Here is a 22,423-nt window from a genome sequence, read left to right on the forward strand (position 1 = left end):
TTCTCAATTTAAGAATGAGGAAAATATCACCCACTTCACAGAATAATTGACAGGATTAAAACAGATGAAATACATAAACCACTTAGCCTATTAGGTCCAAAGAAAGTGCTCATAATTAATAAAATTGTCTTGTTGTCTGTGTAGTACCACTGTTACTACACCAGCTTTACTGCCTCGTTGATGGCATCGCTGCCGTCTAGTTTCCCAGACCAGGACCTTTCTGTTATTTTCAGCAGCCTCCTTTCTCTTCTTCATTTCAGGAAATCAGCCCAGTTCTTTCTTTTGAACTTGGCCCTTTTCTCCCTCACAATTTACCTAGTACAACAGCCTTTAAATGGCCCTTGGGGTAACATGTCCTGTCCATTCCTCCCCACCCCTCCCAGTTTACTGGCCTCATTACCCTAAGATCTTTATTCTGGGAGAGAAAAGCCTCTTTCAAAAATGTGTTCATTTATTCACTCAAATAAATGTATGCCATCTCCCCACCATGACGAGCCAGACACAACTGTTTTTATGTTACTTTCAAAGCTGTCTTGCCCTGCTCTAAACTTTTTTGGGGGAGGAGGCCCTGATATGTAATGTGGCAGGTGCTGCAACTCTCACCACGGCGGACTGATTTCAGGTTACCAGTGTGATACCCACTAGCACATAAAATTCCTGACAATTGGGCATTGTGCCCTATGATCCAGTATAGGCTGGTGCAAGCACACCCCTGCCTGTGACCAACACTTTCTCCCTCAGGCACCCCCGCTCCAGCAAGGTGGCCTCTGAACCATTATCAGAACCAATCAATCCCACATAATTCCACACTTCCATGCATGCCCCTTTCTCTGCCAGTGATGATTGACCTGTCAGGTCCCCCTACACATACTTCTGCTATTTTGCCTTTATTTGTCATGAGTCAATAAAAAAGTCACCTTGGATAGCTCGCCTGACTCTCCCAAGAAGTGTCAGTTTCTCCCTCCACATTGTTTTGGGCTTTAGGGGGTGACACCCACCATGTGGTATTGTCATTCATCTGTCTGTATGTGTGCATTCTAATTGTTTGTGAAGCCCTGGAGCCCGCCTGGCACACAGCAGGGAGTTCAATGAATAGCTGATGAATGAACGATTTGAGAGATTAAATCCTAAAACAACTGACTTCCTCATCAAGTCTACACGGTACATTTTCAGTCTAATTCAGCCTTTCTAAAGGATATGCTCTGACTAAACCATAAAATAAGATAAAATGATAAGGATAGTAAGATATGAAACATTATTCAGTATGTCGAAAAACATATATCATAATTGCCAGGCTCTTTAATCATGTAGAAAAAATCATTTTTTGCTTAATTTTCATTGCACTTAATATGCCTAAGTTTTCTTTTATTTACTTATTGGATCATTCTGGCTCAGAGTTTGAGCACAGGTACTCCGAGTCATCCTGCAACATAGTTTACTGCTGGGATAGACATTAGCTATGAGTGGTACCTTCTCTAAAATCTTAATTTCTCCTGGGAACTGGAGTCCAAACCTTCCCTTTTGTGAAATATACCCACAGCTGGATTTACCAAAAATGTAAATGTATCAAAAGGGGTAACATATTACCAATAATGCAAGTCATCTCAGTTCATCACTGAAATCCAGGGACTCTGAAAAAGCAGGCTATGAAGTAAACCAGAACTGTCGCGCCTTGCTCTGCCCGCCCCACCTCTCTATTACAAAGACTCACTTAATAAACTATACCCTAGAGGAAAGATAAGGTGCAAATGATTACCTTGTCTACAGCTGTAAGTAGTTTGGATCTGTATGTACATCAGAGGAGGCATAGCTGCTGAATGCAGAAGCCTTCCGGGGGGAAGAATCCGCACTGGCAGGCACACCGCCACTTAGCACTTTTCTGTGCTCATCTGCTTCCACAAAGATGCTGTTTAGCTTCTATCCGTGTAAATAAATAAGTCAGCGCCAAAGCGAATCTGTTTTTCAATTTTGCTAAACTTGGGATGCTTTCAGATCCGTTAGAGTCAAAGTGAAAAAAAAAGTTGTTTTTCCAAGCCTTTTGGTATATTTGGGTTTCACTTTCGGTACTTTTGGGTTTTACTTTGCAACTTTCACACAAATTCGAGATAGGTAAACTTAGCTTTATTTTTCACAAACAGGTACTGTCGTGGATGGTGCTCTGTTTGCTTACCTTTAAAATGTAATCAGCTGGTGTAATTAACTGTCTGAGGTCTCTCTGGAAGTGTCCCGATTCTTCTGTGCAACTCAGCCATATCGTGTGCTGTTGTTATCTTTTCCAGCATATTTTTACCACAAGTTGTTTAAAAACTATGATCTATTTAAGGATGGGGAAAATGAAGTGCAGTTGAAGAGACAGTTATGCCGAAAGATAAACAGAGCAATATTACTTATCAGAATGGGTACAATTTTTGCTCGTTTAATGAGTACAATATATAGCTTTGCAATATATATACAATGAGAAAAAAAGCTTTATAACATATCAAGTATGCCACATTATTTCAGGCATAACTATATAGGATACATATCTAGGTCTGAGAGTGTAGATAACAAAATATAAGTGCTTTGCCTGTCTAAACATGTTAAATAAATGAGCGTACGCTATCACAGTTCCAATACATTAGAAGATGTACTTGCATAGTTAATTTTCTTTTTAATGCACCACACGTGATCATTTGAAGTGCAGAGCCAGAGTATATATCTTACTATTTGAAGAAAGAGTTCTTTTCATTTAAACAAATCTTTATTTAAATAAGCCTTTTGAAAGGGATCTGTGCCATATCTTCTTTTCAGGAAGTTCAATCAGGGTATATGGAGATAAAGAAGCCACATTATAAGGAATATTATATAAGTAAAGATCACTAAGCAAAAAAAAAAAAAAATGGCAGCAGACATAAGGAGAGCAAAACTAGCTGAACTGTCATTTTAACTTCCTAGATTTTAGGAGCTTTCGTGTACTTTTGTTTTGTTTTAGACATGTAGGTATTTTGGGAAGAAGAGTGTGGGAGGGAGGGAGAGAGGGAGGGAGGAAGAAATAACTTCTTCTATAAGGTACAGAGAAAGTAACTTCAAAGGCTCACCTGAAAGAAATTCTGCAGTTGGATCCCTACCATGCCTCTCGGTAAGCATGGGACCATGTAATAGACTGGTTAATGATTAAGGCAAGCCTCAGATGGCAAACGGTTCACAAAACTCTCCACAGATTAATGTCTATTCTTGGTTCTTAGTCCTCTCTTACTATTGGTCACTGAACAGTTCATTTAATGCAAGGAATACGATTTTCCACCTCGGAGGGAAGAGGAGTACAGCTGTTGTCTCCATCAGACACTCCACCCCAGTGGAAAGTGATGTGAAAACCTGAGATGTTCTTGCCATCAACCCAGTGTACAGAGGCTCGAGCATCCTATGTCAATTTTCTCTCCCTCTTTCCTTTCTCTTCTTAATAGGGGGTCAGCTTTGGTGCACAACGACGAAGGCCATCTCTGAGGGTGAAGAGCTAATTGCCTTTGTGGTGGATTTTGACTCAAGGCTACAAGCTGCCAGTCAGATGACTCTTGCAGAAGGGATGTACCCTGCACGCCTGCTGGACTCAATTCAGCTGCTTCCCCAGCAAGCTGCCATGGCTTCTATTTTGCCTACAGCTATTGTCAATAGTAAGTGCTGAGTGCAATAGCCCAGTACAATAGCTTTGTAGTGCTGATGGGTATTTATGGGAGGAAAAAAAATGTCTACTGACAGGCAACCAGGGACAGACTTTTTTCTCCAGTGTTGTGATTTCATTTTATCTTCCAACTTTAAGCGTGTGTGTGTGCTCGCGCGCGCGTGTGTGTGTGTATCTGCGATGGCTTCTCATGGGTAATATGAAAAGAACACTTCAATTCATTCATTTCAGGTTGGATTCTTGAATGTCATGCACACACACAAAAAAAACTGACTTTCTAAACTAGTTGAACAACATTCAAGGCTACTTAGCTGTGAGAGGTCAAATAGCTTTCATGGATGCTTCTTTAATAGAATAACTATGGTATTTCGTAAGGGCTATAGAGTTAAAAACTTTAAAAAAGGAATATATAAGAAATCAAATATTGATTATAATATTAATAAAGAGGAAGGAGAGCCTGGGTAAATCAAGACATCAAGACATCAGCTAATACAACAACAAAAACAAACAAACAAAGAAAACCTTAGGAAAATAAAGAAAAATACATATAAGCTGGAGAATTCCATATATATATGGAGAATTTAAAAATGTGCTCTTGCAAATATGCCTCTGTGATTATATTTTGTTAAAATGACGAGTGAACTTAGTTTGTATTCCTTGAGCACACAAAGTGACACTTTATGTGACAAAAAAAAATCAATGGTCCAGGAGTCTCCAGGTCTGAGTTCTAGACTCGGCTCTGCTTTCATCTAGCTCTGTGAGAAAACACGAATAGCAGTCACATATTCAGAGGAGAGTAGATTCCAAAGCCAGGAGTGAATGACGTATTGCATTTAATCAAAAAGGTCCCTAAAAATTCCTAAGACTCTAATGAGGCAAAAATACAGATACTATAAAGATGTCTTGATATTTTAAAAATAAATAAATATTCAAGAATAATTATGTTCTTGCTGTCACAGTAGCCTTTAAAGAAATTCTTAGGTATATCTGGCATTACTCTATAATCCAGACACTAGATCCAGTGTACCCAACCCAAGGTAATATTTTTGGATCTCTTTAATATAAATATAGTTATTTTCTTTTACTGGATCTTTCCTTTGATTCAGTTACTTGAAATAACACTGGCCCAACGTGAATTTGAGGCAAAAGGATTTTCTCTTACCAGGGACATTAGGGATACCTTATATTATTGTGAAGCTCCAAAGTGTGAATGTTATTTTTAATTATATTTAAGATTATACTCTGCTTTCTGTAGCAGGATAACTATTGATGCCAAATAAATCAGCATAGATGCATACAGCCTTTGATCTCATTCTGAAATGAGATAATCACTTAAAACTCATCCTGTCTAAATGGACACCCGCAATATGGCCCTCTGAATCATGTATGGATGGGAAGAGCTAAATGATAAACAGTAGCATATACTTTTGTAATTAAATTTTATTTTGAAACCTGTATTGTGCTTACTATCCTTACTTCTCCACTAGAATTTGGTCCTCAGTTTTCTCCTTAACCCCTTCAACGCACTCTCCCTGAGCCATCTCCTTCACCATCATGGGCTCCATCACCAACTATGTATTAACCATCCACAAACCTTACACACAGCTGTTTCTTCTGAGTTTTAGACCTCTGCCATTGCCTCTCCCATGTCCCTCTGTATGTCTTTTTTTTTTTTTTTGCAGTTTTATACCTTTATTTGACAATCAGCGATTAGTTCTCATCCACATTAACAGTCTGTAGTCCCTCTGTATTTCTTACAGAAATATCTAGTCCCACATATCTAACACGGCCCTATGCCTTCAGTTTGCCTGGATTAGTCCCAATTTCCAGTGTTACCTGGCGTCCCTCTGATTGGTGTTCCTTTCACTATAAACTGCCAGCTTTGCACAACACTGAGTCAGGTTTGGTCACCTATACCTGTCCTTGCTTGGACTCTGTCATCTGCTCTCTATAGAGATGAATGAAGCCAGTACAAAGAAATGCTAACAAGAAGCCTGGGCATTGAAGAGACCTTACCTTCCACTCTAGCATCTAATTGCAAAGTAGTTGTCATCTCTCCTAGTCACTTCTACTTCCTCAATATGACTTTTCTTCCTCTGTGGCCCCCTTACACTGATCTGGAAGAGTGTCCCCACTAGGTTCCGATCCTAGTTCACCCATGGCAAGTTGCTTAATCTCAGTTTCCTTACTTGTAAATAGATAAAGGGGGAAAACGTAACGTGGAGAAATTTTCCATGAGTAAATACATAAAAAATACATATCCTAGTGTGACTTACAACTCAAACTCTGTCATATTTCACTTAGCTTATTGCAGCTGCCTTCTCCCAGTCATGTCTTCCTTCCAAATTCACTACCTTTAAAAACTCTACTGTTAAGATTCTATAATATCTAATTTTGCCCATCTCTTGCTTAAAATGATTCAATGATTCTCCATAATCATCGAGATAAAAATCTAAACTTCTTAAGAGAACCTGTGGGGTCTTTGATCATCTACTCCTGTCTCCTCCAACCTTCTCTCTTCCAGTCTCCCATCATACCTCATGCCTGGAATAGCCTCCAACCTTCACCCAGTCCCTCTCTCAGGCTCCCATGCCTTCCCCAAGGCTCTGCCTTTGGCTAGGAAGACCCAACCCTCTTCACCTGACTTGCTGAATGTCATCCTTCACAACTCAGCTAAAGCATGTCATTATCTTCCCTATGAATCCTTCTCTGACCTTGTACTTCCTCCAGTCCTTTCACCACCCCTCTAGTCTCTCCTCCCACCCAAAGCACTCCTCAGATGCCTCAGAATGGTCATTGTAGCCTAATGTAATTATCTGACTACTTATTCCTCAACCCCAGGAGACTGTAAGACCCTTAATGACAGCCTTTTGGTCTTTCATTTTGTTTTATACCCAACTCCACATAGAGTCCAGCACATAGTAGGCATCCCATAATTAATTATTAAATGAAAAATGATGTCAGGAGTTGGTATCAGGGCTAACTTTAGTTCAGCTCTCAGATCCTTACCTTTTAGTCAATCAGATAAGCTGATTCGCATTGCTGTTTATACATGCCCATTTTTCTAAACCATAAATACATTGTAAACAACTTAAAATTAATCTCCTGTGCTTTTAATGTCGATGCCTCCTACAATACCACTTTCTGAAATGTCTGTGGGAAGGTAAATTGCATTGGGTATAACATTTCTTTAAAAGCTTAGTCCTGTGCTGTGGGACAAGACTGTACTCATCACTGTCTGGTTGCCTAATTCAGAACCTGAGAGCAGTCTCTGAGAAAGATTGAAAGAAATGTCGCTTTACCCAGGGTTGGTTCCAAATGGGCAGCAGCTAATGTGTCCCTGTGTTTTCACCTTCAGAGGATATATTTCCTTGCAAATCTTGTGGCATCTGGTATCGGAGTGAGAGGAATCTGCAAGCCCATTTGATGTACTACTGCAGTGGGAGGCAAAGAGAAGCTGCCCCAGTGTCAGAAGAAAATGAAGACAGTGCTCCTCAGATTTCCAGCCTGTGTCCCTTCCCACAGTGCACCAAGAGCTTTTCAAATGCCCGAGCACTAGAAATGCACCTGAATTCACACAGTGGTAAGTGGTTCCCTTGTTTCTTCTTTTGCTTCAGGAGACTGTATTCTTTCTCTGCATACATCCATATATTCATATATGTAAATATATATAATTCTACATCTATCCAACTATATTGATTTTTAAAGTCAAAATCAGACCTGCTGGACTAGCTGATTGTTATTTTAGGTCACTTATACTCACTATATGTATTCTACTAAAAGAACTTGGATCTTAATTCTTTCCAAACAATTACAGTACTCAGATTGCAGGCCAAATCATTTTTTTTAACAGTACAATTTCAGAAATAAAGTCTCAATACCCTTTGTATATTGTTATTAGTATTCATTGATTTAAGTGTCAAGTGATCTTTGCAAACTGACCATACTATTTCCCACGTGGTATGCAATAAATAGTAGGTACATAAAAATAAGTATTTGCTGAATTGAAATAACACTGTTATTTTGATAGATCCAATTAAAATCATACTTGAGAGAAATTAATTTTTAAATATGAATCTATAAAATGCTCTTGACTTCCAGAGCATGCATAACAGCTTAGGTGATTTATGCTTAGTTTATGATATAAAACCACTGTTAGTATGTTTTTAAATTCCTTAAGAAAAATTAGGCTAAAAAACAAATAGTTTTGTTTTTAAGCTCACTCTAACAGCAAGGTGGCAACTGTTCGGTTTTACTTTAGAATTATATGCCCAGTTATTGTTAGTAGGATCACATAGCATTCTAATTCATCTCTATATTTTTAAGGAACTTAAGTTAATCGAATGTACAGAACTATATTAACTCTTGATACCTCTAGGAACATTTTTGAACAGGACAAACAAGATTTGAGCATCACAGTTCTTTAGGACCCATAACACAAAACTTAGAAGGTGCTTCTGGGTGATTCCCTTTACTGTTTTTTCTTGAGTTGAATAATTTAAAAAACTGAAATAGGTGCTGAACTTTAAAAAAAGCCAGCTCCAACCCCAGTGCCCTAGTACAGTATAAGCTTTTGTCTTGGAACCTATAAAAATAGGCAATTTCTTTTCCAGTTATTTTTTTTCCCTTTCCCTACAAATGAGCTATCTTTATGTAGGTGATAAAGCAGAGGAATCAGATACGGGTCTGTTGTCCCATGGTGAGTAGCCAGCCATTCACAAAACAAAAACAGAGATGATCTTTCAACTAAATAGAAAAATAAGCACTGGATCAGTTAAGGAGAAAAGGAGACAAGAGTAAGAAGTCCCCTTTGATTACTATAGGACTGTTTTTTTTTTCTACCATATTTTCAGCTTATAAATAAAAAAGGCAATTCTCAATTTTGTCAAAAGTGCAGAGAGGGGCACCTGGGTTGCTCAGTGGTTAGCGTCTGCCTTTGGCTCAGGTCGCGATCCTGGGTCCTGGGATCGAGTTCCACATCAGACTCCATGTGCGAGGAGCCCGCTTCTTCTCCCTCTGCCTATGTCTCTGTCTCTCTCTGTGTCTCTCATGAATAATAAATAAAATCTTTTTTTAAAAAAAGTGCAGAGAGCATGAGCCATACATGATTTAGCCATCGACCAACAAATGGGAACCAGAGTTGACCTTAGTGAGTGAAAGTGTCCAGATCTCAATTCCCATACATAAGGAGATGAGTTTTCCCCATAACAACCAAGCAATCCTCCAGATATCAAGTGGGTGTTCTATAATTTAACTCAATTCTGATACTATCACCTGGAGACAGCGTCAGAGTCTCCAAATTACGGGGTCAGCCCCCTGCCCTAACTTCAGGTGCCAGTAGAAAGCCCAGGTTGTTACCTGTGCTTCCACCAACTAGCTGTAAATCAGAAGTTGATGAGACCCCCTCTTTGGGTTCAATTAATTTGCTACAGTGGCTCTCAGAACTCAGGGACCCATTTACCCACTAGATTACTGATTTATTATAAGAGGTAATGACAGGAACAGCAAGGTGGAAGACATGCCTAGAGCAAGGTATGGGGCAAAGTATGAGGAGCTTCTTTGCCCCCTCCTAGCCTGTCGCTCTCCTGAAGCCAACTGGGAAACTCTCTGAACCCCATCTTTTCAAGTTTTTATGGAGGCTCAGTACATAAGCAGGATTGATTAAATCATTGACTATTGGCAATTAAACTCAATCTCCAGAGTTTGGGGAGGGGGCACTAAAAGTTAAAGCCCTCGAATTACAAGGTTGGTTCTCCTGGCAAGCAGCCCCACCCTTAGGTAACCAAAGGGCTTTCCAAATGTCGCTTCATTAACAGAACAAAAACACCTTTATTACTCTTATCACAGGAAATTCCAAGGATTTAAGGAGCTGTGAGCCAGGAAGCCTGGTCAAAGACCTAACATATATGAATAACCAAATATGTATTTCTTATAAATCACAACCTCACAATAAGGTTTCCTCAGCAGTAATTGGTGATATTCAAAATATTTTATAACTGACCAGGAACAGGCTGTGTTCAGTCAACACGGATGTCGATCCTCAATGACTGTTATTAGTGTACTGGTACCTACCAGCTGAATATCAGCCTTGGATAGAGATAAACCATGTTCAGCAAAATTAACACATAAAATTCCAGATTTGTACCAAAGATAAATTAGGAGGTTATTAATTACTTTACCAAATGGTTCCTACTTGGATTATTTTGAATAAATATCTAATCTAGTGCACAGAGGGTTATTTGATTTGCACACAGGTTATCAATATCAACTCTAATGTATGCCTCCTTCTGTCTAATGTAGAGTATAGAGTTGTAATGAGAAGGTTCTTGGATTAGAAATTATAAAATCTGAGGTTTGGGCATGGCTCCATCATTTAATAGCTTTAATGCCATAATCAATTCCCTTGATTTCCTTGAATCTGTTTCCTGACTTGTAAGATGGAGACAATGAAGACTGTCCCACTGTGATCTGATAATACACTTGGACGTGCTCTGGAAACTATGAGGTATTATTACCCTGATGACACCTGGCAAAAGATATCACAAGAAAATAGCTAATGTCACACATGAGATTCTGAAAGATTTCAATTCATTCCTGCTCTGTAAAGGTTTTTATCATTAAAAAAACCCAATGCGTGTGGTTCTCAGTGGTCTTATTTTGTATGTCTCTCCAGGAGTGAAAATGGAAGAATTCCTCCCCCCTGGTGCTAGTCTAAAATGCACCGTCTGTAGCTACACTGCTGATTCTGTGATCGGCTTCCACCAACACCTGTTCTCCCATCTCACTCAAGCTGCCTTCCGATGCAATCACTGCCACTTCGGCTTCCAGACTCAGAGGGAATTATTGCAGCACCAGGAGCTCCATGTCCCTGGAGGCAAACTTCCCAGAGAAAGTGATATGGAACACTCTCCAAGTGGAACCGAAGACAGCCTACAGCCAGCCCCAGACTTGTTGACCAGAAGCGAACTCCCCCAGAGCCAAAAGGCCATGCAGACTAAAGATGCGAGCTCTGACACAGAGCTGGACAAGTGTGAGAAAAAGACTCAGCTCTTTCTCACTACCCAGAGACCGGAGATACCGCCTACGACAAATAAACAGAGCTTTTCCTACACAAAAATAAAGTCTGAGCCCTCTAGTCCAAGACTCGCCTCATCTCCAGTTCAGCCTAGTGTTGGGCCTTCTTTCCCCGTGGGCCCTTTCCTATCTCAGTTTGCTTTTCCCCAAGACATCACAATGGTCCCTCAGGCTTCAGAGATCTTAGCCAAGATGTCTGAGCTGGTACATCGGCGACTGAGGCACGGCAGTAGTAGCTACCCTCCGGTAATTTACAGCCCCTTGATGCCCAAGGGGGCTACTTGTTTTGAGTGTAACATAACATTCAATAATTTGGACAATTATCTAGTGCACAAAAAACATTACTGCAGCAGCCGATGGCAGCAGATGGCCAAGTCCCCAGAGTTCCCCGGTGTTTCGGAAAAGATGCCTGAAGCCGTGAGCCCCAACACTGGTCAGACCTCCATAAACCTCCTCAACCCCGCTGCTCATTCTGCTGATTCTGAGAATCCACTTCTTCAAACATCCTGCATCAATTCTTCCACCGTTTTAGATTTAATTGGGCCAAACGGCAAGGGCCACGACAAGGACTTTTCCACCCAAGCGAAGAAGCTGTCCACCTCTAATAGCAACGATGATAAAATTAATGGAAAACCTGTCGATGTGAAAAATCCCAGCGGCCCCTTGGTGGATGGGGAGAGTGACCCAAATAAGACGACCTGTGAAGCTTGCAATATTACCTTCAGCCGGCACGAAACCTACATGGTCCACAAACAGTATTATTGTGCTACACGCCACGACCCTCCGCTAAAGAGGTCTGCTTCCAACAAAGTGCCTGCCATGCAGAGAACCATGCGTACCCGCAAGCGCAGGAAGATGTATGAGATGTGCCTACCTGAGCAGGAGCAGAGGCCTCCCCTGGGCCAACAGCGATTTCTGGACGTGGCCAACCTCAGCAATCCTTGTACCTCCACTCAAGAACCCACGGAAGGGCTAGGAGAGTGCTACCACCCGAGATGTGACATCTTCCCAGGAATTGTCTCAAAGCACTTGGAAACGTCTCTGACGCTCAGCAAATGTGTCCCCGTTTCCAAATGTGACACGACTCATTCCAGCGTTTCCTGCCTAGAGATGGACGTGCCCATAGATCTGAGCAAAAAGTGTCTGTCCCAGTCTGAGCGGACCACCACGTCCCCCAAGAGGCTGCTGGACTACCACGAGTGCACCGTGTGCAAGATCAGCTTCAACAAGGTAGAGAACTACCTGGCCCACAAGCAGAATTTCTGCCCGGTCACGGCGCACCAGCGGGGCGAGCTGGGCCCGCTGGACGGCAAAGTCTTCCCGAATGCAGAGAGCGAGCGCAGCAGCCCGGACGTCAGCTACGAAAGGAGCATAATAAAGTGTGAGAAAAACGGAAACCTGAAGCAGCCTTCCCCCAACGGCAACCTATTTTCCTCCCACTTGGCCACCCTGCAGGGCCTGAAAGTCTTTAGCGAAGCTGCTCAGCTCATTGCCACAAAAGAAGAAAACAAACACTTGTTTCTTCCCCAATGCCTTTACCCCGGAGCAATAAAGAAGGCCAAGGGAGCCGACCAGCTGTCCCCGTATTACGGGATAAAGCCAAGCGATTACATTTCTGGTTCTCTCGTCATCCATAACGCTGACCTGGAGCAAAGCACCAACGCGGACGGCGAATCTCCCAAGGGCCTGGCTTCCTCCAACGGCTGCGCGGGGCCGAAGAAGGATTCCCTGCCGCTGTTGCCCAAGAACAGAGGCATGGTCATCGTGAACGGGGGACTGAAGCAGGAGGAGAGACCCGCCGCCCCCCCGCAGCAGGAGAACATTTCCCAGAACCCTCAGCACGACGATGGCCACAAGTCGCCCTCCTGGATCGCCGAGAACCCGCTAGGCACCAACGAGAACGTGTCGCCTGCCATCCCTTCGGCCGAGGAACAGTTGTCTAGTATAGCAAAGGGCGTGAATGGCTCTGCCCAGGCGCCCACCAGTGGGAAATACTGCCGGCTGTGTGATATTCAGTTCAACAACCTCTCAAACTTTATAACCCACAAGAAGTTTTATTGCTCATCACATGCGGCCGAACACGTCAAATGAGATGACTTCATGAACAGACACCAGTCACCTTGGGTACCCGTGTTTTAGGATGTTGTTCTACCCAGTCCAGAAACAGAAACAAAAACAAAAACAAAGCAGAAAACAGAAAACAAAAACGGAAGCTGTTTGAATTACATCTGGGCAATCAGGAGATCGTTCATTAAGGCCGACTTGAAGACTTACGGTGTAATTCCATTACAGTCCATTAGTAAAGTGTATTATTGGTGCCATTTTCAAAAAGAAATTAATTTATTTTACCAGCAGTATTCATAGCTGTGGTTATGTTATTTTTTATTTAAAAACTTTATATTAAAGTCATTTGTAATGTTATTGTATAGTTATTGTGTAGCACATATGGTTTGCACTGTATAGTAGCTTTTAAAGAAAATAGTCACGAACAATACAGAAAAGCATTTTAGAAATAGCTTCAAAAGCACTTGTGTATCTTGATTTCTTCTTCTATGCTGTTGCAGATATATGTAGATGCTAAAATATAACTTGCAAAGATGTTCTAAATACACGTGCTCTAAGTTCGCCTTAAGATTTCAATTCTTGGATAATCAGGCTCTGTTTGCACTTTATATTTTAGCAGATACAGTCTCTTAGTCACTAGGCTTTGCATTTGTATGTAGCTGTATGTTTCTGTCCATTTTCTTAATCTTAAACATGTATGTTAAATGAAGATGGCAATTTTTTTCTTGTATAGTACTTGTATTTTCTTTCGCTGATGCGGCTCTGTCTCAATTTTTAAACCTTTGCTGTTAAATGCAATACTTTATAAAGAATGAACAAAATTACTGGAAGCAGTATTGTAAGTAATGAGGTAGTATTAATCAGTTTTATCTTTTGAAAGGCACAGTCTAAATCGAAACCCTAAACTCAATGCTGCAAGTATGAATTTAATTCATATATAAGATCTATTTAAATATAAGAGTAGCAATACTGCACCTGGTGATCACAAAGATAATGTTCTACTTCTGATAGAAATAATTTCTCAACAAATGTTGTTACTATGCATGTATATGGATGGAATAAAATTCCAGATTGTTGGAGACGTTTGGCATACTTTTTTTCTTTAAAATACAAAGGAAAGTCTTAGTTATGAGAATAGGTTCAAAATAGCACTGAATAGCTGAATATACTATATGTGTGTGTGTGCATATATGTGGTAACATGATGGCAAATCAATAGAAGCATAGATTGACCATTATATGCACCTAATTCATATAACTTGTATTAAAATGAACAGGAGACTCCAAACTGTGGAACTAGAAAACTTTTCCGTTACAGTTTTGTAAAATGAGCACTGTCTTTCTATTCTCTACCCCCCAACCACCACCACTGTAGCACAGAAAAAGAACAATTCCCTGTGTCTGAAAGGCTTGCAAAACCTATGCACAAGAATTGTAACAAATGTTGATCAAATGCACCCAACTTTTAAATGAAGTTTACCAGAGAGAGAGGTATGAAGAGATACAGCCAAGTGATTCTGATGAGTAAAGACATACAAATTTCATGCCTGCAATTTGCAAATGACCCATCTCATTTGTACATTCCAAGGGTTTGCATATTGACGGGGAATGGAGAACAGACAACATGAGTCAGGTCATGGAGGCCCTAATGGGATATCCAGAAGGGGTTGAGGTGTGGGTCAGTGGACAAGATGGCACCCATTGCCAATCAAGACAGACTGCAGTCTACTGCAGTTTTAGAAACATCCTGATCTGAAGAGAAAATTACCTCATCTGTGGTTAAGATGTGCTATTACTTGCCCATATCGGATTTGGTAACATAATGAACATAAGAAGGTGCTAGCCCAAATGTAACATAAATTCTGTGACAAAACATAAAAAAACTATTACGTTGTCAACATTTCTCCAGTTGCTTGTCGAGAATTACTATTTTTAAGTGTAAAATCTTGACCTTCAGTAAGATCTTCCATTTCAGTCAGTGACTAAACAATGAAGTGAACAGAACTGATCAGCTTAATAGAGTTCTTCAGGAGTCTCTTGAAGCATCAGAGTGTTGGGGACGCACAGGATGTTCATAAGGACCTGTGCATTTCTCAGGTGGGAACTGGCAGGACTGGATATTTGTAACAGGACTCCCCCCTGCATCTCTTCTTTTTCCTCTTCTTTCTGAAAAAGAAAAGGAGAAAGAAAGAAGAAAAGAAAGAAAGAAGAAAGAAGAAAGAAAGAAAGAAAGAAAGAAAGAAAGAAAGAAAGAAAGAAAGAAAGAGAAAGAAAGAAAAAGAAAAGAAAGAAAGAAAGAGAAAGAAAGAAAGAAAGAAAGAAAGAAAGAAAGAAAGAAAGAAAGAAAGAAAGAAAGAAAGAAAGAAAGAAAAGAAAGAAGGTTGAGACACACACAGAGGAAGGAAGGAAGTCAGCATATCTTTATCGATCACTTGGGATTCTCCCCTCTATTTTGAGGATGAAGGCAGAGGTATAATCCATGACTGCTTCCCTAAAGGAATTTATACTCTGGTTCAGTTCAGAGCTTCTTAACCCTTTTCCTTCAGTAGAATCACTTAGGGAACATTTTTTAATTGCCAGTGTATGTATATTTTTGGTGTATTGAGCTTTACATGAGATCAACTAAAGAAAAAGTCTTGTCTAGGAATCTGTATTTTTAAAAATCTGTCCGAGTGGTTCTAGTATGTGGCAGTTTTGGGACACACTAAGGGACAAACTAGGATGCAGTACAAAGGATGAATGAGACTAAGTGGAAAGATAAAAAGAGAAAGAGGACAGGTTCCTGTTTGACTCACTTAGGTAGGCATCTGCCTTTGGCTCAGGTCATAATCCTGGAGTCCTGGGATGGAGCTCTGCATTGGGCTCCATGCTTAGCAGGGAGCCTGCTTCTTCCTCTCCCTTTGCCTGCTGCTCCCTTTGCTTGTGTTTGTTCTCTCTCTCTCTCTCTCTCTCTCTCTCTCTCTCTCTCTGTCAAATAAATAAATAAATAAAATCTTTTAAAGAAAAAGAGGAAATCGATATGAGATGAAAGAGTTGGGAAAGATTGTGAGGATAAGGGAGGGTCTAGTAAGATGAGTACAATGGTGAGGAACACTACCTGACCCTCTAGGTGCCCTGAAATATTTATGTACTATACCCAAAAGAATATTTCTGATGTTGTTTGTATAGTTGAAAATTAGTTCCAATAGTCATTCACAGAAGAAAATCAATTACAGAGGCTAAAATAGTGATGTTCAGATCACAGCTAGACCCTGGAGAGGACAGAGGAAGAAAACAATATTTTTACACGTGAAGATCAGTTGTAAATGCTAGCATGAAAGGATGTGATGGTGAAGAGTGAGTAAAACTTTTCAAAAGAAGAGGGCTCAGATTGGGAAGTAGAAGAAAAGCAAGGGTATAAATAGAGATCTGGTCTCACAAGACCTTGAATGCCAGACTGAGGTTTATGGGTTGCCTGGTACCTTGTCTCTTACATAGAGTCATGAAGTGAAAATTGTGTTCAGGAAAAGTGACAGGATGAAGTGTGAGGTCTGGATGCTAGAGAGAGGGAGATTTGCTAGAAGGCCGCAATGATGGTCCACACGGGGACTATGTGTGGGACTAGAGCCCACACCGAGTGAATAAAGAAGTCTAGGTAAGCCTTACAGTATAACAGATATTGAAGATGAAATCAAAGAGAAGCCTCAAGGTCTTCAACTCTCACTGATGGAAATACTCTATGTTCAACAAGACATTAGGTCAGAATATTAGCCCCAGTCAAATGGTCTGGGGGAAAGGTGATAAAAAGAATGACAGTTTATATCAGTTCTTCAGATTGTCTATAGCATTTAAATCCTCTACAGAAACACTAACATCTACTAAATCAGAATATCTGAAGGTGGGCCTGGATTTCTAGGGGTTTTTAGCAAAGCAACTCTAGGGTATTCTCTGTTAATCTCTGACCACGGTTGAAAGTCACTGAATTCAATTTAGAGGGGATGGAAAGCAGTATTCTGTGGTCAACACTGAAATAAATTAAGCTGGGAGCAGAATTGAATACTCAATTGGTCTTCAAAGCATTGCTATCTCATATATAACACATTTTGGTGTTTAGAACTACTATAATTTAAAAATAATTCAATATGTATGTTTTAGCATTGAAATGAAAACTAAAAATTAAGTCATTATGGAATCTGTGAACAATATCTGCAAATCTTTTAATCAGGAGGAGCCCTCTCATTTCCAGGCAAAAACTAATGTCAGACTTTAAGCTCCTGAAGTCACAAAGCTAATAGGGGAGAACCAGAGACCTGAGTCTTGTTCTCAGGTTACCTCTCCACATCATGTTCCTTTCTCTACTAAACCAGAAGGAAAATACTAGGACATGCAGCTAAAATTCCAGCTACTGTTTCTCTCTCTGATATATTTAAGCCTAGATCAAACAATGTCTGGAGGTAGAGAAAAAGGAGCATATTATTTTCTCATGACTGCCGTAACAAATTACCACCAGCTTGGTGACTTAAAACCCAGAATTTTATTTTGTTATGGCTCCCAGCCAGACTCTACAAATGTGTAGCAACACAGCAGAAATTGTCATCCCCGAACTAGTAAATCTCTTGGAATGATTGAGACATGAATGTTATTAACAAACATCGATGATATCCATAAAGAATATAGCATCTAAACTAAGAAGTCTCCACTGATCACTCCGAACCCAGTAATGAGGCAGAATTGAGTTTGATAACAACCCTGCATGAGGCAGTATATCTGTCTAGAACTTAGTAAACCTTATTAATTCAGAGAATCATAAAAAAGCAGACATGAGCTAAGCGAAAGTTTACTTTAGCACTATCTAGAAAAAAAGAATTTGCTCAGTATGTTAATAGAACGCACAGGATTGAAAGAAAATAAACTTTTCAAGAACCTAGGAGCCCCATTTTGCATACAAATAATATATTAATTTCAAATGATTTGTATCTTTATATTAAAGAAGAGTGTCAGAGCTTTTGGCTTCACAACACTTCTTTGATCAATAATTCCACTTCCTACATATGACGTTGGTAGCAGATGATGTGAATGTATGAAATTCACTAAATCCAGAACGTTTTTTCCCCCATCATGGTCCAATGATCCTCAAGAAAACAATCAAGTAAATAAAATACAATGTTGTTATACTTATGAAAAATATACAGCGATGAAAATAGTCTTTTAAAATTAGTAACAGGGACGTAAACTTTATAACAAATAAAAGAATGTATACTCATCATCATGGCTTGTTTAGAAAGAGGAGATGATTCAGAGGAACAAAGAATGAAGATCAACACAGAAATTGTAGGAAAATATTTGAAGAGGAATCCAGAAAGTTTAAGACAAAGAAATTAACAGGAAGATGTTCATACCAAGACACTCAAAGACACACCTGTGTGGACACACAGACTCCTTCCTCCTACTACAATGGATGAACTGTCCCTGATCTTGGTCAAAGCCAATCCTTCCACTTAAGTTTTTCATTCCCTCTAGCTGATGTGATGGTTTAGCTCCTTCAATTATTACTTCTTTCCTAGCATAAAAGCAACAGATGTGTCTTTTTCAATTACATAAGGACTCAGACAAGAAGCATCCACATATGCTCTGAATTGAAGCCTGAACCAGAAATTAAGAGTCTTTCTCACGTGTCATGGGTAATATAATCCATCGATTTCCTACTCCTGGAATTTGGAGGGAGTTCTCATATACTCCGATTAAATTCCCCATCAGTCGGGATCCCTGGGTGGCGCAGCGGTTTAGCGCCTGCCTTTGGCCCAGGGCGCGATCCTGGAGACCCGGGATCGAATCTCACATCGGGCTCCTGGTGCATGGAGCCTGCTTCTCCCTCTGCCTATGTCTCTGCCCCTCTCTCTCTCTGTGTGACTATCAAAAATAATTAAAAAAAAAAATTCCCTGTCAGTCTTGTGGATGGAGGCTTGGAGCAGACTCAATTTAATTTACAGTTCAGAGGAATGTGATGCTACACATATGTAGTGTTGCGCAGTCCTATCCCTGCGACATCAATACTACAGTTACTATTTTACCAATGAGCAAACTGAGGCTTAGAGCAGTTAAATGATTTGCCCAAAGGACAGAGCCAGTAGAGCTAAGTCTTGAGCCCAGTTGTCTGTCTTAAAGCCTTTGGTATCCTTTTCCATGAGGCCTTCTCGGATCTCACTCACTCTATCACAAGCCAAATTCCTTATAATCAGGTCTGCCAGGCACCATTTTATTGCCTACCAGCACTAGAGTTGCCTGAGTTAGGATAACCATTTGTCTCATTCTGCCTGGGACATTTCTGGCCTGGCTTAGAATTTATCTTAAATTTTTCATAATAAGTATTGTTATTATCAAGAATTGCATCAAAATATTCATATCCAGTAAAAAGTTTTCTCTCTAACGTGTGGTTAAAGCTGAAAATCAATCAGAGGTAACCTGTCCTTTGCATTGACTCTTTTCCAGATGCAACGTAGCTAACACATGCTTTTCAAAGACAGCACAAAGGTACTCTATGATAAAGCACATTTGCTTATTCATAGCACATTTCCTAGAAGCAGCTAGGAACAACTTAATACTTCTGCATTTCAGTGGTTGCGGGAGATTTTGGAGCTACTGCCTCTGCATACTGTTGGATATAACTGTGCTCTGACCACCAAGATGCCCAAAGCCCCAACAGGTGATGAGGTCTGTGAAAAATGTGAGAATTACTAGTTCTGGTATGGAATATACTGCAAGTAAAAGGGTGGTTATCTCATTGTTGAAAGTACAGGTAGGTAATAGTCTGAGTGCTCCAGTTACTCTGGTTTTATCATGTAGCACATGATCAGAGATGATATAAGTATACAGGTATCTATTTTGTTGTTTGATGACATTTTTATGTGGCAACATGTCATTTTCACAGAAAAATTCTTAAAACAAAAATATCATATTTAATGTAAAAAACAGAACTAAAGTTTGCATTACTCAGAAAAGCTAGATAATGAATGTGTAATTCCTCAAATTATTTTTTGACACCTTTCATTCACTAAGGACGCTGTTGAGATATAATAAACTACACAAAATAGAATCACATAAATCTGCTCAAGAGTCTTTAGCCTTCACTTCAAATTTAGTCATTATTTATAGCTGATTGGGCCTGAAGATTATGATTCAATATGTATAGCCATGGAAGGTATGTATTCTTCTGGAAAGCATGGCTTTTTGTTTTGATCAGATGACTGAGCTATATTAAGTTTATTATTGAAACTGGTATAGTCCACATCTAATTTAGAATTTTTCAAAATAAGCTACAACATCCTACCAATTGAAATAGATGTCATAGTTGGGGAAATTGAAATACATAGAGACATACTCTTAAATTTAATTGATTTAATTTAATTAATAATTTAATTTAAATACATATGTATATATATGTAAATACATATCCTTAGAATAATTGAACAAGATTTTCATGGTAAAGTTATGTTGAATGCAAAACAATCATTGCATTGCCTTACTCAAGTTCTCTTGCTTCTCATCAATAATCAGATTTTAGAAACGTTTGAGTTATTATTTTGAAGAAATATTTTGTATGTCCACATACATGTTGTATAATGGTATTTATCTTTTTTCTTTTACCATTTCCTTTGAATTTTGTTTGCATTTAAATCAAAACAATTTAAAATTCTTTATTCAATATATCCAATGAATGTAGTATCAAATGTTTGCAGAGAAGCTAACAAAAATACATAAAATTTATCATACAAAATCAAGATTCTAAATTTGTTAAATGTTAAGAGTTAAAACTGTGTCCAAGATTTGGTTTTTAAATTCCATAATTGCATTTTGTATTATCTCAACTTTGGGGAATGCTTTTTTGTTGGAGCTTCTATTTGTAATTGGATAAATTTTTACTTTCTATTGCAAGGGAATGAAAGAAGAGGTTTATGATCTTCTATTATCTATATTCAAAAAACAAGAGACGAATTATTTGAAAATTTTGCTTTAAAGTATATTTGTCAAAAGAAGGCAGCTAAATTGAAACAAAAATAGTCCTTCTGTGGATACATGGGCCAACATATTTGCACATTTTGATTAAAAATAGAAAAATGGAAGTATCTCATTAGCAATTTCTGAGATTATACTCTATATATTATATATTTTTTCTATGGCTGACACTTTTGAAGACTACCGGCCAGGTACTTTGTAGGATGTTCCTTGATTTGAGTTTGTCTGAGTTTTTTATGATTGGCCTGGAGTTAGAGATTTGGAGGAAGAATAGCAGAAAGGTAAAATGCTTCTCACTGGGATACCTGATATAAACCCAGTTTATCACTGGTGATGTTAAGCTCGACCACTTGACTGAGGTTTTATATGGCAAGTTCTCCACTATAAAATTACCATTTTTTTTCTTTCCACTGTCTGTTCCTTAGAGATGATTACTAAATCTTGTCACTATTCCAGGAATAGATAATTAAATTCTACTTCCTGAAAGGAGAAGTATCAAAACATTTGTGGACCTATGTTAAAACCACTATTGGGGTGCCTGGGGGGTTCAGTGGGTTGGGCACCTGCCTTCGGCTCAGGTCATGATCTCAGGTTCCCTATGTGTCCCTCTCCTTCTGCCCCGCCTGCAGCTCGTGCTCCCTCTCACTCTCTCAAATAAATAAATAAAATATTTTTTAAAACCCACTATATAATTTAAACATATTTGTGGGGAGATACATTGAGGCTCTGCATACATCCTGGTTCTCTTGAAAGTTTCACCCACTGATCAGCATTCAGGACTGGTCTTGCCTACAGCAACTGTTACTGTGGTATAAATCTTTATTCTATTTCATTCTTTCTGCATTGATTATTACAATTTTTCTCAAATGAGAACCCACCCACTCTCCTCCATTTATGTATTTATCCAGTCATTTGTATAAACAAACATGAACGGTATAAGTTCATAAGTTCAGTATGAACTTATGACTTTTATTCTGTTCTCTGTCCTATAACTTCATACTGTAGTCTGCCTTTATCTGTGGGTTTACTTTCTGCAATTTCAATTGCCCACAGTCAACCAGGGTCTGGAAACAGATGATTCTCCTTCTGCTTAAGATCAGAAGATCAGTAGTAGCTTACCACTATATCATGGTGCTTATGTCTTTCACATCACTTCATCTCATCATGCAGGCATTTTATCATCTCACTTCGTCACAAGAAATAGAAGGGTGAGTACAGAACGATAAGATATTTTGCGAGAGAGACCATCTTCACATACTTTTTATTATAGTATAATGTTATAATTGTTCTATTTTACTATTAGTTATTGCTGTTAATCTCTCACTGTGTCTAATTTATAAATGAACTTTATCGCAGGTATGTATATATAGGAAAAACATAGTATGTATAGGGTTTGGTACTATCTTTGATTTCAGACATCCACTGGGAGTCTTGAATGTATCCCCAGTGGATAATGAGAGGATTACTGAGCTTGCATTATTTCATTGCTCAGATGGCTCTAGCTTTTGCCATAGGCTACCCTTTCAGGTGGGCGTAGCCTTTTTTTTTTTTTTTTTTTAATCAACTTCCTTACTATCTGGCACTGTGAGATACAGTACGCCCCAGAATGCCTAATTTCATGACCCATTTCTATAGA

The 22,423-nt window shown here is 39.3% G+C and overlaps 1 protein-coding gene across 5 annotated transcripts in view; it reads left to right on the top strand.

The window, feature by feature from the left end:
* The window catches only part of ZFPM2 (zinc finger protein, FOG family member 2), a 457,957-nt gene extending 444,080 nt beyond the window's left edge, over positions 1-13,877 (top strand). For all 5 annotated transcript variants that reach the window (XM_025450404.3, XM_025450405.3, XM_049093338.1 and 2 more), the window contains 3 exons: positions 3,444-3,650; positions 7,017-7,241; positions 10,332-13,877. In XM_025450404.3, coding sequence (XP_025306189.1) covers positions 3,444-3,650; positions 7,017-7,241; positions 10,332-12,823 — 2,924 coding nt within the window. In that variant the 3' untranslated portion in view covers positions 12,824-13,877. The remainder of the gene's footprint in view (positions 1-3,443; positions 3,651-7,016; positions 7,242-10,331) is intronic.
* Positions 13,878-22,423: the final 8,546 nt, after the last annotated feature.

This window comes from Canis lupus, chromosome 13 (assembly GCF_003254725.2).
Source record: "Canis lupus dingo isolate Sandy chromosome 13, ASM325472v2, whole genome shotgun sequence".
Lineage (NCBI taxonomy): Eukaryota > Metazoa > Chordata > Mammalia > Carnivora > Canidae > Canis > Canis lupus.